The sequence below is a fragment of the Syngnathoides biaculeatus genome, chromosome 14, assembly GCF_019802595.1.
Source record: "Syngnathoides biaculeatus isolate LvHL_M chromosome 14, ASM1980259v1, whole genome shotgun sequence".
Lineage (NCBI taxonomy): Eukaryota > Metazoa > Chordata > Actinopteri > Syngnathiformes > Syngnathidae > Syngnathoides > Syngnathoides biaculeatus.
Genome location: NC_084653.1, coordinates 6,876,174 through 6,893,514, shown reverse-complemented (window position 1 = coordinate 6,893,514; position 17,341 = coordinate 6,876,174). Strand labels below are relative to the sequence as shown.

The 17,341-nt window shown below is 43.4% G+C and overlaps 1 protein-coding gene across 5 annotated transcripts in view; it reads right to left on the bottom strand.

Annotated features, from left to right (window-relative positions):
- plcl1 (phospholipase C like 1) overlaps positions 1-17,341 on the bottom strand; it is a 135,170-nt gene that overhangs the window by 47,863 nt on the left and 69,966 nt on the right. For all 5 annotated transcript variants that reach the window (XM_061841679.1, XM_061841678.1, XM_061841680.1 and 2 more), the window contains exons 3-4: positions 1,680-1,754; positions 710-997 (exon numbers count right to left, since the gene is read on the bottom strand). In XM_061841679.1, the coding sequence (XP_061697663.1) occupies positions 710-997; positions 1,680-1,754 (363 nt within the window). The remainder of the gene's footprint in view (positions 1-709; positions 998-1,679; positions 1,755-17,341) is intronic.

Genomic DNA, 17,341 nt, shown 5'->3' with positions numbered 1-17,341 from the left:
GCTGAAATGGAAATTAATGAATGAGTATTGGGTCTCATTTTAAGCAACTTAGCTCACCGAACTTCTTTTCGACCGACATTTCACACATTCAAACGACAGTCGGAATTTGGTCAAGGTTCCAGTTCTTCCCCTTGTTTTTTTCAATCACTCTGCCTTAGTCAAATAACATCTAACAGATTGTGCCCTCGCGGTGGCATTGGAGAACAGCATCTTTGTCCACAGGAACGGACGTGTCACGCCATCATGGTAAAATGTCCTATTCCATCCATCCATTTTCTTTGCCACTTATCCTCACAAGGGTCGCGGAAAGTGCTGGAACCTATCCCAGCTGTCAATGGGCAGGAGGCGGGGTACACCCTCAACTGGTTCCCAGCCAATTGCAGGGGACATTGAGACAGGCGCACTCACAATCACACCTAGGGGCAATTTAGAGTGTCCAATTAATGTTGCATGTTTTGGGGATGTGGGAGGAAACCGGAGTGCCTGGAGAAAACCCACACAGGCACGGGAAGAACATACAAACTCCACACAGGTGGGTCCGGGATTGTACCCGGGACTTCAGAACTGTGAGGCCAACGATTTCCAGCTGATCAACTGTGCCGCCAATGTCCTATTTTCGCTCCCCAAATTTTGGTAAAACTCTAAATTGTGAAGTAGAACCTTTTGTGGGAGCCAAACCTCAGGTACCACTCACCTGATCCAGTCTTACCTGGTAGTCCTCCCCATGTATGACAGAGAATGCGGCTTCCTCAGCCAGTTGTTCAGAGAGGAGGCTGTTGTGCAGAAAGGTCTCGGTGCTTTTGCCGGTTCGCACCTCTCGGATGCTGGAGACATCCAGGCGGGCCCGGTCCCCATCTTTTTTAGACGGTTCCCAACGCAAGCAGCTCAGGTCAGCCTCCAGTGTGTAGAAGCGACAGTAGATCCTGGAGTTGGGGCGCACCTTCTTCAGCTCACATCCACCCTGCATAAACGCCAGGCAGTCGGCTGCGCTGTTGACCTGTGGCAGAAAGCCAGTGTTTTACGTTTTATCTCATCATTGATGTACTGTACTGAAAAAATTTATGAGCCCCACGGTTGAAAAAGGGTAGAAAATCTTTAAATATCTTTAAATTCCTTGTTGTGAGACAACCATCAATTTTGTAAAAGCCTTGTTTAATTCTGTTTGCTCTCATAAATTCCACTTAATTCCCATATGACGAGTTTCCAGTTTTTTTAATTCCAAGAATTTTGCAATGCTAAGTTGATGATCAATGAAATGTTTATGTCACTGCTGCTCTAGATGAACAGTATTGGTAATTGCCCAAATATTTTTACGTTTCTGTAACAGTTAATATACTCCAGTAGGGAGAAGCTCCTTAAGCCAAATGATATCTGTAATGCTAAAACATGATTATTATTGTTGGGCAAGAATACTGTTTAACAAAAAACTTAATTATTTCTTGATTAGTATGTCAAATTAAAACTAGTTCCTTGGATTCCTGGGTTTAAAAAAATTAATTTCAGTCATTGAATGTTATTCTCAAAGAAGCCAAGTGAAAATGTGAATTCAGTCTAAAATCAGCATTCCTGTTCGAAGTGGTCAAATGTCTAGCATTTTACTGTAATTAAAAGATTCCACATGAACGCACTCAACTATATCGGCTGCTCTGTTCTTGCTTTTTTGAGAGATTAAAATGTACCTTCTTCTCTGAGGGCATGCTGCTGAATGACACTGTCTTCTTTCTGCCTCCACCCATCTTCTGCACTGAAGGATCCTGGGAAAACGAAAGTCTAGTCGGTGAAAATGTGGTTGCAGTGTGCATCTGTGATAACTACAGGAAGCAAGCCATTCAAACCAGTTCACTTTGGATTACTATCGTCCAAAGTAATGACCAGTGCGAAAATGACGACTTTTGGCCACATCATCATCATCATCATCATCATCATCATCGTCATCATCACCAGATCTTCTTCTTTACCTTTTCGACTTATAAATACTGTAAATAGCAGCACAAGATACACTACTTCTGTTGATTGGAAGATAATCATCCTGCCAGGGTGATAATATAATATGACATGGGAAGAACTACAGTACACAATATTGGGTACAGTACAGACCAGTGTTTTAGGTTCTGGCAACATTAATACCACATTTGATCCATAAGTAGTGTAACGCAAAAGCTGACGTGAAAGACAAATGAATAGGATCCATCCGTCCGTCCATTTTCTTAGCCGCTTATGCTCACAAAGTTCGCGAGAGTGCTGGAGCCTATCCCAACTCTCAATGCCCAGGAGGCAGGGTACAACCTGAACTGATATGAATTAAAATATTTATTAGAGTATTAATAAAATGGTAATATCAGTGCCTATTCTTCCATTAATTGTTGTCATTTTGGTTTGTAATAGTAAGCCTAATGTTTTGTTTTGACCAAACAGCAAAAAAAAAAAACAAGCAAACAACAACAAAGGAATTATTTGGGACACATGGTTATCATACTGATATACTGTACTGTAAATATGGGATAAGATAGTAAGTGATGATTTACTCTGAGAGGACGGACCAATATTGTTTTGTTTTTAGGCCAAAGCCAATTCCGATATTTGGTAGAATAAAAGTCCTAAAAATGGTTAATAGGCAGAATGATTTCAAAAATATTAATAAATTCAATAACTTCTTTTCTGGTCCATTAACACTTACAACAACAAAGACATAAATTACAGGCAGAACTTTAATTGTTTGACAAAACTTTGTCTTTAGTATTTGTTTACATCAGTGCTTTTGACGGCTTAAGAAGCCAAATACGAATGTATGTATTAAGAACTGGGAATCCTGGGAGTGAATGAATTACCCTTATATAAGAAAGTGAATATTTGGCAAAAACCTGAGTTTTTTCTCATTATCTTTGTCCTATGATGTAATGTGGGGAAGAAGAAAAAACAGCCGATTTTAGCCAATTTGAAAATGGCTCTGGCTTTTTTGCAATGCTTGATAGAAAAAGACCAGCAAACATGAACATTTTTAAAAATGGTTACACGTTCAAACAATAGGTAACCTCTTTTACAATAGCAGAACAACAAAACTAATTCCCCTATGAAAATGACAGATTTGACAGTGGAAACGTTTTTACAAACAGGACCTCCTGTGCATTCAATATCCATACACACAATTAGTTATTAATGCCGATTACATATAGGAGTCACTGTTAATGGAAAATGTAATTACTATGATATACACACGGTTTAGGGGAAACAGCTCGAAATGAAAGCAGCAAATCTGGGAAGGAGGAATGTGGCGGAATTCATTTGAATTCTTAAGGAGACGTGAAAAAATGACCAGAATAAAATTATCATAACTTACAAATGTTCCCAGCAAAAAGTCATGTGGTTAAAAGTTATGCTTCATGTTACGACAAAATGGTGAGCGAGACCTCAAAGGATTAGTTTATCATCAACTCGCTGTGTTTATTCTTTTGGGCTGCACAATTTGTGAATAAATGACATGACATTACAGGTGCGGAACACCATGAACTGGTTGCCAGCCAATCGCAGCATTTTATTCTACAGTGAAAAATATTTCTTTCAATGGGGTAAAAGACCCAGTAGTCAAAAGTTATTTAAAAAATACCAGCAAGGCACAATTGTTGTCCAAATGAAACTCCTCAATCCACATATGTACAGTGAAGAAAATGAGTATTTGAACACCTGACTATATTGCAAGTTCTCCAACTTAGAAATCATGGAGGGGTCTGAAATGTTCATCGTAGGTGCATGTCCACAGTGAGAGAGATAATCTAAAAAGAAAACTCCAGAAATCATAATGTATGATTTTTTTTTTAACGATTTATATGTGTGATACCGCTGCAAATAAGTATTTGAACACCCGATAAAAACCAATGTTAATATTTGGTACAGTAGCCTTTGTTGGCAAATACAGAGGTCAAACATTTCCTGTAGTTGTTCACCAGGTTTCCACACACTGCAGAAGGTATTTTGGCCCACTCCTCCACACAGATCTTCTCGAGATCAGACAGGTTTCTGGGCTGTTACTTAGAAACACGGAGATTCAACCCTCCAAAGATTTTCTATTGGGTTTAGGTCTGGAGACCGGCTATGTCATGATCCTGCCGGTCCAGCCCTGGCTGTGCGGGTACCCACACGGTCGCGCTGACTGGGAGGCGCACACCGGCGCCTCATGCTGGCTGATTGGCCCCGGTGTATATCGGACCATTGGGACGACTGGTCCGGCGCCAGATCGTCGCAACTCATGCCCCGTTCCTGCACTCCCGTATCTCTGACCGACAACCCCTGTGTACAGACCACCACCCGTTCTCCGACCGACCCCCTAAACTTGACTCCCTTGATACTCCTGCCTGCTTTGATCGATCTCCCATGTACCGACTCCTGCCTGCCCGCTGACCTGCTCTCTACACCCGACATCCTGACGACCACTGCTGCACCTGACTGCCTGTCCGATCCCTGACCTTGGAAAAATAAACGTTTTTCCTGAATTACACCTGCGTCTCCCGACTCCTGCATTTGGGTCCTACCTCCGTTCCGATGGGTCTTGACAGAACGATCTAGCCAAAACAGGACCCAGCAGGAAAGACCCGGGATCACCAGGACCGACGCAAGGTGGACCGACTGCCGGAGGACTAAGCCTGTCCGATCCGGGTAGGCTCCATGACGTCCTCCACTTCCGTGTCAAACGCTCCACCAGCGAGCTATGAATAAGTCCCGACCACGACCCGTCCAGCACCTCACATTCTGTTAGACTCTGATTTTTCGGACTACAAGGAGGACCGTGATTTATATGACCGGCTGCCTGACTACGACTCGGATTATTTCGACTATGAATCTCTTCGCCCGATCTTTAATCCCAGTCAGTTTGTTTCACCTCCCCGCGTTTCCAGCTCCCGAGCGTCTTCGCCCGGTAGGTCCAAGTCCTCCAACCCGTTTGAGGGAACTTGCTTGGCAATCTAACTGGGTCCTCTGCGTGGCGGCCAAAGGAGACGTCCAGGCCGGGCGCCCCCGTGTGCCTCCCGCTGCGCAGCAACAGAGACATGGTCTTCGCCCACCCACTCCTCACCGGCAACGGTTAAACCAGCAGACCCGCAGCTGGTGGCGAAGCTTCCACCCCAGAGGGATGAGGGGCCACCAAATCACGAGGTATTCTACCACAAAATGCGGGCGGAGATAGAGCGGCAGAGCTGGCGGTCCTCACGGCCCAGGTCCGGCAAGGATTCGAGAACCAGCCGAGCTGACTCAGCTTTCCGCCGCAGTGGCTAAGTATCCACTACCAAGCAAGGCTCATGTCGCTGTTGCAATAGATCTGCTGCCAAGACATGCCCACGTTGCAGTTTCGACGGACTCGTTACTGACTTTTGCTCATGCGGCAGTGGCCACTGATCCGCTACCAAGCCAAGCGCATGTTGCAGTGGGAACGGATCCGCCACCTCGCCACGCCCACGTCGCAGTTTTGGCTGTTTCACTGCAGGCTCACGCGGCGGAGGGTGGCCACTGATCTGCTGACGGTGGCGAGGGTTCCCCAGCCGCCTCACATTCCTGTCCAGGAGTACCGGCGGCGACCCGTCCGGGGCCGCCCCACGCTCCTGCTTCGTTTGCAACTGGCATGCGGTCGTTCCACGCCCCTGTCTCAACGGCGACAGAGGATGGCGATGGCTCATTGGCTTCCTCACGTTCCTGTCCAGCAGACGGCGACGGAAACCACAGTCGTCTTCGTTCCAGTCCCGGCGGCGACCGATCCACAGCCGTCCCACGGCCTGCCTCGACGGCGACTGGAGCTGGGGAGTTCTGATGGGCCACCCCGGAGCTGGAAAGGCTTCAGGATGGCTGTGATGGTGATTGTGGCGGTCATGGCTTAGGTCCTTCTCTCCGTCATCCTCTTCGCTCCTGACCTTTCATGGCCTCGTTGATGAACAGTCCACAGCTGCCTCGTGGCCAAGCCTCGGCAGCAACCAATCTCTGGTAGGCTCGCAACCACGGCGTGGGAGGTCCTCGTCCGGAGCAGTTGCATGCCTTGGTCTGGTTCCTGCTTAGGGTTCCTCACCGAGGTTGTCCACCCGAATCGCCCCGTGGGGATCCTGGTGCTTGCCGTCCGGGTCGTCCTCCTGACCTGTCCACCCGGACGCCTCGCAGACTGGGGTGGGGGGGGGGCGCTATGTTCTTCGGGCCAGCCACAACCCATCTTCAATGGTGTGACTGAGGGAAAGAGGTTGTTCCCCAAAATCTCACAATACATGCCCGCGGTCATCCTCTCCTTAATACAGTGCAGTCATCCTGTCAAATGTGCAGAAAAACACTCCCGAAAAATGATGCTTCACCCCCATGCTTTAGAGTAGGGATGGTGTTCTTGGGACGGAACTCGTCATTGTCTTCCTCCAAACACAGTTCGTGGAATTATAACCAAAAAGTTCCATTTTGGTCTCATCTAACCACAAAATTTTCTCCCATGACTCCTCTGTATCATCCAAATGGTCATTGGCAAACTTAAGACGGGCCTTGACATGCGCTGGTTTAAGTAGGGGAACCTTCCGTGCCATGCATAATTTCAAAACATGACGTCTTAGTGTATTATCAACAGTCACTTTGGAAACGGTGGTCCCACCTATTTTCAGGTCATTGACCAAGTCCTGTCGTGTAGTCCTGGGCTGATTCCTCATCTTTCTAAGGATCATTGAGACCCCACGAGGTGATATCTTGCATGGGCCTCCACTCTGATTGAGATTGACCATCATGTTTAGCTTCTTCCATTTTGTAATGATTGCTCCAACAGTGGACCCTTTTTCACCAAGCTTCTTGGCAGTTTCTCGTAGTCGTTTCCAGCTGTGTGGAGTTGTACAATTTTGTCTCTGCTCTCCTTGGACAGCTCTTTGGTTTTGGCCATGTTACAATTTTGAGTCTTACTGATTGTTTGGGATGGACAGGTGCATCTGATTATTGATAATACATGGAGAGGAGGTAGACTTTTAAAGGTAGACTAACAGATCTTTGAGGGCCAGAATTCTAGCTGATAGACAGGTGTTCAAATACTTATTTGCAGCTGTATCACACAAATAAATCGTTAAAAAAATCATTCATCGTGATTTCTGGATTTTTCTTTATGGATTATCTCTCTCACAGTGGACATGCACCTACAATGAAAGTGTCAGACCCGTCCATGATTTCTAAGTGGGAGAATTTGCAATATAGCAGGGTGTTCAAATACTTATTTTCTTCACTGTAGATCATTGATATCAGAATGCCACAAAATGGCACCAAAAGGATACATCAATATCATTCACATGAGTACAAAATTATGTGGTGTCTTTTTTCAGTGAATAACTGAAGTTTGAAAAAAAAGAAAAAGTTAATTTATGCATACCCAACAGCAAATTCCCAACAGGGAGCATTGTCAACAAATGAGCAATGACTGCACGTATGTAAATTTAATGCGCGCGCGTGTGTGTGTGTGTGTGTGTGTGTGTGTGTGTGTGTGTGTGTGTGTGTGTGTGTGTGTGTGTGTGTGTGTGTGTGTGTGTGTGTGTGTGTGTGTATGGTTGTCATGTGTGTTTGTGAAATAACAGGAAAGTCCAGCAATCCAAGTCATGAATTTAAAAATAGGTTTATAAACACACCCGGCTCATATGTCAGGTCGCAGCACTTCGAATCGCCCTCCACCAAGACATTGATTGACAGTTCCATCGCAGGATGGCGGGCAAACGTCAATGCTATGACAACCTTCATCAGTGATGTGGTGATGAGGTGTCAGCCAGAGGACCCGCTAATGGCTGCTCGCATTGCATAATGACCAGCAGGGCTTTTGCTAAAGCTGGTTCCTACTTGTACTGTCAGCAAGCCTATTAAGCAGTAGTTGCCAAAGAGATATTCATTGAGCAAACTGCTTATTATTGTGGCAGTAGTTTGGACTCGTATACAACCAAACAGCATCATAATGAGAGTGTAACAGTTTTTTAAGGTGACTTTGAAACAAAGGGGTGTGCAGACCTTTACTGAAATGAATATATTTGTGTGTGTGTGTGTGTGTGTGTGTGTGTGTGCGTGCGTGTGTGTGTGCGTGTGTGTGTGTGTGCACTTAGTGAGATTACATCTTCAAAGTGTGTGAAGAGGAATGTCAGAAACAGACATACATACCAGAGTAACCTGACATTACCATCATCATCAATAATGTAATGTATGGGAATGCAAGGGAAGCCAGTGAGGGCAACTTGAGAGCTGAAAAATCATTTTTGTGCAACTGCGTTATTGGCTCGTTGTACAAACCGTAATTGTTCATGTATTTGACCCATTCTTGACAAAACCCATGTTCTAAATTGGGGTACTTATGGTTGTCCTGAGTTTTGACAGTGAATACACCTAAATATTAAAGCCTTATGGGTATAACAGGAGAAGAAAAATCATAGTTGGGATCTTAAGTGTACATTCGAGGAATCAGAATTTTTTTGTCTCGATGTGCCCTGGGACTGGCTGGCAACCAGTTCAAGGTGTACCGGCTTCCTGCCCGATGACAGCTAGGATAGGCTCTAGCACTCCACCGACCCTTGTGAGGATGAGCAGCTAAGAAAATGGATGGATGGATGGATGGATGGATGGATGGATGGATGGATGGATGGATGGATGGACATTGTCGTCAAGTAAAAATGTATTTTAAATAATACCCATTTCGACACTTTGGCAAAACGCAAAAGAACAAATATTTTCCTCTTTTATTAGTTTTCATAGTGCTTGTTCTGAGCAGACAAACGCACTTCTTATAGCTTTGGTCTTTGCCAATGCACCATGGATGTGTGGGTTTTTTTCAGATTAGAAATTGTTGAATGCCAGAGAAAAACGAGCAGCACTGTGTTTCTTTACGGACCAGACATTGCTAAAACGCCTGTCAATTACACTAAAAACTCCATCATGTTACAAAATTCCCCCACCATTTCATTACACTATTATCATTTCTTACATTGGAAACTGTCCAGGGATTTACTGGCAATCAGTCTAGTATCGAGTCTGCTTTACATTCAAAGTTGGCTGGGATGGGCTCAACCTGACTCTGAATGGGACCAACACTCAATTTTATTAAAAACACCCAAAAAATTGCGGTGGCTTTTGGAAGGCTACAATAGATTAATGGCATTTAAATTCATTTCAAAGGTTGTTTGATATACAGTATGAGTAAAGGGTTAATAGCTTGGTCACTTGAAAAAAATGAACTCTTAAGATCATAAATGTATGCTAATACTACTGAAAAACATTCTTACTTGTTTCTGCATCTTTATCTGGATTTGCATGAAACTGTACACATGTACCTAATGTTATATTCCAACTCAAAATATTGTTTTCATCCATTCATATTTTTAGATTTCTGCACTCAGTCTCCACTTTCAAAATTTGTTCCATTTCATCTCTCCATTTCCATCTGCTCTATGACTCGTTCCCCGGGCAGTGACTAAGCTGTGAAGCCAACGACCAAATCGGAACTGAACCATCCAAAGTGCCATGGGGTGGGAGGGGGATAGAGCTCCGTAAATCAGGGGTGCCAAATGTGTCGATGTGCCCATCAGAAGGCTTCCGTGGAGCTATTGTGAATAGCAACAGGCATTGTCGACAAGGCCGAGCCAGCCGCCGACCTGATCTCCACGAGGAAGGAGGAGGCGGGTTGGCTGCGTCGTCGCTCGCAGGTGGATCAGGCGGGGAGGTGGTTTGGGCGTGATCCGCATATCATCTAAATATGACTCGAAACGATAATGTAATATTGCCCCGGTCACTTCACTCGGTTGTGAGATGTTCTCTTCTTCGAAAAGACCTTCTGTGTCAGAAGGGGCGCGTTTGTCTCCTATAGTAGGTAGCGAAGCGTGTTTTTGATGGCGAATGTCCAGGGTGACGTCACAGGGAGTAGATGCAGCCAATATGGCGACCACTTGGATGTGGAATGACACTTCTGCAACTTTGCAAATGGATGACGTGCTCTCCGCTCAGATTTATTTTTTCATATGGACACTGAAGTGAATAATGATATATGTATTTTTCATTAAAATATCTATTTTAGAATGTTTATAGGGATGACACTTAGGTTTTACAAGCAGCCCGTGGATTAGAACCAATCGTTGCCCTCTTTGCCCAAAAGCTAAGTGCTAGTATGCATTTTCAACTTTGCCAGGCCACGCTCGTAGTTTCCTGGATGGTGTTGTGTGTCAAGCAGCGGAATGTCAATCCAAAATATACGACACACACTCGAACTCTGGATTATCAGTCCATAGACACAACATCAATGTTCCCAAACCTCAGAGGCCCTAAGCATTAGCAACCCCAGCTTGGCTGCAACACTCGGTCCACCTAAATACTCGCTGACCTGTTTTCGCAAAGCGTGTCCGTCCAGCTTCATCTGGTCAACTTATTGAAAAGACATCTTCTGGGATGGTTACGTGAATGCAAGCAAACAGTGCTCATCCGCGAGGGAAAACAAGGATAGGAAATCTATACGTTTGTGTTTGTGTTTACCCCGCAAGTAAAGTTACAATCATCCGTGTCTGTCTGACAGTCTCGCACAAGCTTCCCAGGTCAATAAGTCTTCTTTCCGCTCTCAAGTTTTTGCTTCTTGCTGCAAAGTTCCTGATCAATAACAGACTCGGGAATTCTTCAGGCCAGCACAATGCAGGCTCAGCATTGACATGACGATAACAGAAAAAATATTCTTACCTCTCACTGAACAGTAATGATATTCCAGAAATCGAAATTGTGATACCTTAAAGCACCGTTCATCAACGCGCAAATTCTGCTATATATATAAAAAAAAAAAGGTTTTGAAGAGTGGAAGAACACGTAAACTTATTAAAAGTCACTTTTTAAGTATTTCGTAGTTCCTGATCACGCTATTTCACTCAGTTTTCCAGATACTGTAAGTGGCCAAGCATGCTTGATAAACTGTTTATTCATCATTCACAATTGATGTTTACTCTAAGACTGACACATAAAAGAAGACATTTTATATTGAAACACCAAAATGTTCAATATAATTTCATCTAACAGAAGTTCAGATTAATCCAAACATATAATGCTAAACACAATATAAGAGCTAATGAATATTAGCATAGGGTTAATGGTAATCATAAACCATCATACAACCACTACTAATTCCTAATTGTGTGACTTTCTTTTTTATTATAAACATACACATATTTTTGTTTTGGGTGCGTGTTGGTGTTTGAGGTGATTCTTGACACATCACCAACCATACAAGCAGACAGCGCTTGGGGCGGCGTGTGACTCATCAGACAAGCTTGGGAGTACGGAGGCAGGCCAGTGCGGGCTCACATCTGCCCTTCGTGTTTACATCCACGCACGTTATCACTGCATCGCGTTTAGCTTCGCAGTACAAAGCACAGAGCACGCTGGAGATACATGAGCTTGCATGCTTCACCACTAAATCAAGTTGCTAGAGGTTAAGTGTGTCCATATTTAGTACTTGCAGACATGCTGGGGGGGAGCAGCAAAATTTTGGTGTAGATCTATATAAACATGCAGCTAAAAGAAAAACCAGTGTTTAAAAGTATGGGGGAAGATGGAGGCGCATGGGCCAACTTTTTTTTTTTTTTTAAGCATGCCCAATCTATGTGGGGATACATCCTTCTGACTGGGAGTCATCTGGGAAAATTCCTTTTGATTAAATGTATTTCATTTAAGTTCATACATACATAAAGAATGAAAAATGAAAATAAAAAAATAAAAACATATAGTGTAGGTTTGGGTTGATCGTGAAATTTCAGCAGCAAGGAGTACTGGTATTGTATTTCCTAATTGAACGCCATTGTATTTTCTATAGGTACTAACAAACTGGAGTTCAAATGTGGTAATACTGCTTAGAGTTCCACAAAAATTGTTGCCAGAAGTGGGATACTTTGTCATGAGGCCATTTGTGGCATCCCCCATTGGAAGGACCCTTGGGATTGTTGACCCCTGTGAGGACAACCAGTAAATCTTGTGTGCATGTTCTGTGTATTTAAAAGATTCAAATGCGAGTTGGAGTGGGTGGTGGGGGGTGGGATATGCTGTCAGAAGGTGGATGCAGATAATATATCCAGCCATCCACTTTCTACTGCAATTGTCCTCATTACGTTTGGTGATGAGCTGCAGACAATCCCAAGTGACTTTGGGCAAGAGGCAGGGTACACAGTTGAATTGTACACTAGTCATTGCAGGACATGGATAACAAAGACACACTAGGACAGTTTCAGAGTCTTCAGTCAACTTACCGTGGATGTTTTTAGAATGTTGAATCCATCATACCCGTAAGGGGAAAAAAAAGTAAAAAACAGTATATAAACTCCACACAGAAGCGTGTGAAGTGAAATTCATACCCCCAAAACTCAGAACTGCAAGGCAGCTACGTTTAAACATTATCCCCACCACGCTGCCCAGACAGAATATAAATTGGGGCTAATTAGACTGCGCTTGCCTAATTATTACGATGACGGACGAATGATTGTTTTTTTAATACGAATCCTCCTGAACTAGAGTGAATGAAGGAGATGAAAAGCTATCCATGGACTGCAGCAATATGCAAGCAAGAGCTGCTGCCAAAATAAATAGAGAAAGGACAGTGGGTCATTGTAGTGTACATAGAGACCATCTCGAAAGCAGCTGGCTCTTCACTCAGGATGAATGAGTTCACGTGACACATATACACTCAAACAGACATGTCTTGTTATTCTTGAAAATGACTTTAGCAGTGGGGGGGAAATGAATGCTGGCTCGATACAGTGCATTTCTGTGAGTGCACTTTATTAGGAACCCCAGCGTGGAAGGCCAGTCCTCACCATTCTGGTGTACTGGATGAGATTTGGATTTATACACGCTGATGAAAAAAAAAAATTAATGTTCGTAGTTTTTAAAAGTGCCTTTAATTCTAGATAACATGCCACACAATTTCAAATGTAATATGGAAGTTTCCTCATGTAATTACAATATCGTCACTGCACAAAAAAATAAAAAAAATCATGCGAGCAACATTAACATCTTGTAAAATTTTAATGCGACAAACCAAAAGCAGAAACACCATGACCTCTCTTTCTCCGATTTCAACTTGTCTTTTTTTCCTTGTGTTGTGGACAATTTTGGTCATTTTGACATGTTTCCAGAGTTCTCTGGGGGTCACATCTATAAATTTCTCTCAAACCCAACGGAGAGAGAGTTATAAACCAATCAGCTCGAGGAGGGAGTTTTCATTATTATCATTAGTAATAACATTAATTGGGCATTTCTTTTGATATGCCCATTTGTAAGAGATTGTTTTAGCGATGCGTACGTTCATTTTGGATTTTTTTTTTTAAGAAACATTTTCCTTTTCTTTTTTTTATTTTCGCATTCTTCACTCTTTTAGCATAGCAGCTTGACAATTCATCGAGAAGTTTCATTCCTTACATTCATCTCTAGCAGTGAGGTGCTCACGTAAGTATATAAGAAATCTATTTACAAGTTCTCGTTGCCCTGTAACACACTGCTCTGTGGTTTTATTGTTGTGTGTTGTGAACGCAAGAAGTTCTGTTTTGCTTCACACTGTTAATTCCAATGGGCATTGAATGCATCACTTCGCACACTGTGAAGAAAACGGGGAAAACAGAGAGCGGTTTGAGGTAAGGTATTGTTCATCGTTCATCTTGCTCCTCTTCAAATTTTTTCAATTGCTTATACTAATTTATTTCTCATTTTATTATAATAGAACTGCATGTGGCAGCATGGTGGGGCAGCTGGAAAGTGTTGGCCTCACAGTTCTGAGGTCCGTGTCACGAACGAAGCTCTGGAGCGGACCCAAAAGTATGACTCAGGTTGTGGAGAAGCGGTGCGGAATATGCCTTTATTCGTTCCAGTATCAGAGATCAGTGAGTCAGTCCAAACAAGTAGGAGGGTCAGAATCGGCAGGCTTACGGGGAGAGTCGGTAGACGGACGTAGGTTGGTAAATGGGAGGTCGGAGTCAGGAATTCAGAGGTGCGGGAACGAGGCATCATTGGCAATGATCTGGCGAAAGACTAATCGTCCCCAGGCTCCTATATATACACCGGAGTTCCTCAGGCCGTATGAGGAGCAGGTGTGCGCTTCCTAATCAGCTGGCCATGCCCAGCCAGGACTGGACGGCAGGGACATGACAGTCCGGGGTTCAATCCTGGCCCCCGCCTGTATGGAGTTTGCATGTTCCCCCTGTGCCTTTGTGGGTTTTCTCCGGGCACTCCGGTTTCCTCCCACATCCCAAAAACATGCAACATTAATTGGACACTCTAAATTCCCCTTAGGTGTGATTGTGAGTGTGGCTCTTTGTCTCTGTATGCCCTGCAATTAGGTGGCAACCAATTTGGAATGTACCCCGACTTCTGCCCGATGATACCTGGGATAGGCTCCAGCACTCCCATGACCCTTGTGAGGATAAGTGGTACAGAAAATGGATGGATAATTTTATCAAAGGCAAAAAAAAAAAACATCAAACATATCGACACAGGAAACTTGTACACCACCTACGCCTTCCACTGAAAATGCCGTGCATAAATTCATGAAACATGCATGTTTTTGAAATGTGGGGAGAAGTGTCCAGATTAACACGCACAGGCCTACTAAAATGTCTTTTTCTTGGATTGTTTGGATTTTTGCTTTGCAAATGAAAGCTTAATGAATGTATTGAAAAATATAACAACAGCAATAAAACAGAGGGCTCATGTTGAGCCACGATAACCTTCAAAAATCTCTCAAGTGAAATTAACTGAGGGGGGCCATCAGAACATTCATGTGAAAATCCATTTACAGCTGTGACACACACACACAAACACACGCACAAACACGCACACAAACACACTTCAATTTTCATTCACTGAACAAGCAGTTGTTAACCTTGTGCATAAATCGCACACATGGCTGACACACCCACTGCCAACACCTGGCAATTGCATAATTCCCTCCCAATCGGATCTCATGATTTGATGCCATAAATCCGGCTAATGATCCGCGGGCATACTGGCAGCAGATTAACTCAATAGATTACCGCGACAGGCAGACGCTAATCCGGTGCTACTGTGTGTGCCAGTGAGGTGCGCGCGACAATAATGCTCTGTTTTGATTGACATCTGAATATTTGGCTTATAATGATGGGTCAAAATATTAGGAACAGATCTCATTGAGTAAACCAGGGGTCGGAAACCTATGGCTCACGAGCTATATCTGGCTCTTTTGGTGGTTGTGTATGGGTTGCAGTGCCCTCATGACTATATACTGTACATGTGATTTCTGTCGTGCGGGCAACGCAAATGACGCAGAGAAGGTTTGTCCTTGTGGGGTTGCCGTAGTTTAGTGTGGCTGTCGATGTCCACAGGCGCAGGGTCGAACGCCGATCATGTCAGAACAACTAGTTATGGAAATGCTTTTGACAAAGGTTGCACAAAGAAAAAAAATATGAGTACCGAAGTTTTCAACAGGAATGGGCAGCCTTTGTGGAGAGGGAGGATTCTGCTGTGTGTCCGAATTCACAGATGGGGAGTATGTCAAATCATTCCTACTTGATGTTGCCCATAAACCTTTTGCCAACTTTGCATAAAGACAAGATAATCAAACGAATAAAAGACATGCCGTTGTCAGCAAGAACCGTTCACCATCGTACCATCATGATGGCAAATCAACTTGAATTACGTTTACAATAAACGGACGGAAGTCTCAACGCCTGCATGAATGTTAATCTAACGACATATGAAGCACCAGAAATCGCATTAATTGTAAGACGTACTTTTGTCATCATTGGTTAGCAACGTCATAATGTTATTTAAAAGAATTCAGAGACTTATTGTACTCTAAAAGTATTGGCAAATACAAAAAGCAAATACACTTGTACTTTTACGTAGTTTTTAAAATACTGTATGGCTTTTTTGAAATTAAATTTTAAAATATTTAGCCTTTATGACTCTCTCAGTTGAAAAGGTTCCCGACCCCGGGTGTAAACAGATTACACAAATACCTTCCTTTCCGTCAGTGTCAACAAAAATGAGCATTTTTATCTTTGTAAAGGCATACAAAGGATAAGACAGCAGCTTTCCATGAATTCCTTATTGAATGAATGAATGAATGAATGAATTATTTATTTATTTATCTTCATCTTCCTCCCTCCCTCTCTCCTCGTTATTGTTCAAGAATGGCCGTCGCCCCCGATAACCTCTACTCTAATCTCTACTTCCACTCTGTCCTTGTATATCAAGTCTCTGCAATTGTCTCATCCTTTCTTTCCTTTATTCTTTCCTTTCTCCATCACACCATCCAGGCATGAACATTCTCCAGGGTGGCCCTAAAGGGGGTTTGGTAGATGGTCTTTTTTTGGATCGTGGCCACCGAGGGGGGACCTTATCCGGAGAGACGACACACTTCCAAGTCAAGAGAACGTTTATTACGTAACAGTGTCAAGCTCGTCTGACTCGAACTGATATCTACTGTGTGTGCACATGAGCGGAGTGACATAGGGGGTTAGGAGGGAGAAGATTAAAGCTCCAATGAATGGTGATGAAAGGAACGGAGGAAGTGGGAAAAGATAAAGGGAGAAATCACAGAAGAGCAGAACAAAACGATGAAAGAATGGTTCAAAACTAAAGGATTGGATATTTAGTGTTGAGGCAGATGAAGGTGCACATTATAGTGGAGCTACGGAATGTTTTCAAAAATGTAAAATGCAAAGTCCAAATTCAATTCCCCCATGAGGGAATATAATCAGTATGAAAACAAATATGTTAAAATTTAAAAAATGGAACAAAATATTGGGACAGTATGGCGCACATCTGGATATTCAGCATTCAAGTGCAAGTGAAGAATGCATTCAAAAGTATTGGGACATGACAAAATACACGAGAACTGTAAATTTTTACAGTAATAATAATTTAGTTTTTTATTTAGATAAAAGTGGACCTAAAAATGTTGCATGATCTGGCAGGAGAAATTATTAGAAATGAAAAAAAAAACAAATTTGGGATGCAGCAATGGAATACTGTAGAGCAAACATTAGACAAATTGTATTTTGGGTTCTGAAAGGCAACTGCAATGGGAACTCAGCGACTGGTACAGGGTGAGGAGGGTGTGGGTGTTGGCCTGGGTTTCCGCACGTCTGTGCTGTTTTTCAGTCCTGGCCTTCTGTCCTGCCTGCCCCTCTGGATTTTAAATGCACCACAACCCCCCCCCCCCTGCCTTTTTTTTTTTTTTACAGACCATATTATGTATATCATACACCCATCTCTGGGGGATGGTGGATTGTGGGTGGGCGGATATGGCTTTTGGGCAGTAGTGCCTGACACCCATGCCCCGATGCCCCTCAGCTCACTGACCCATCAGATTTTAATGCGG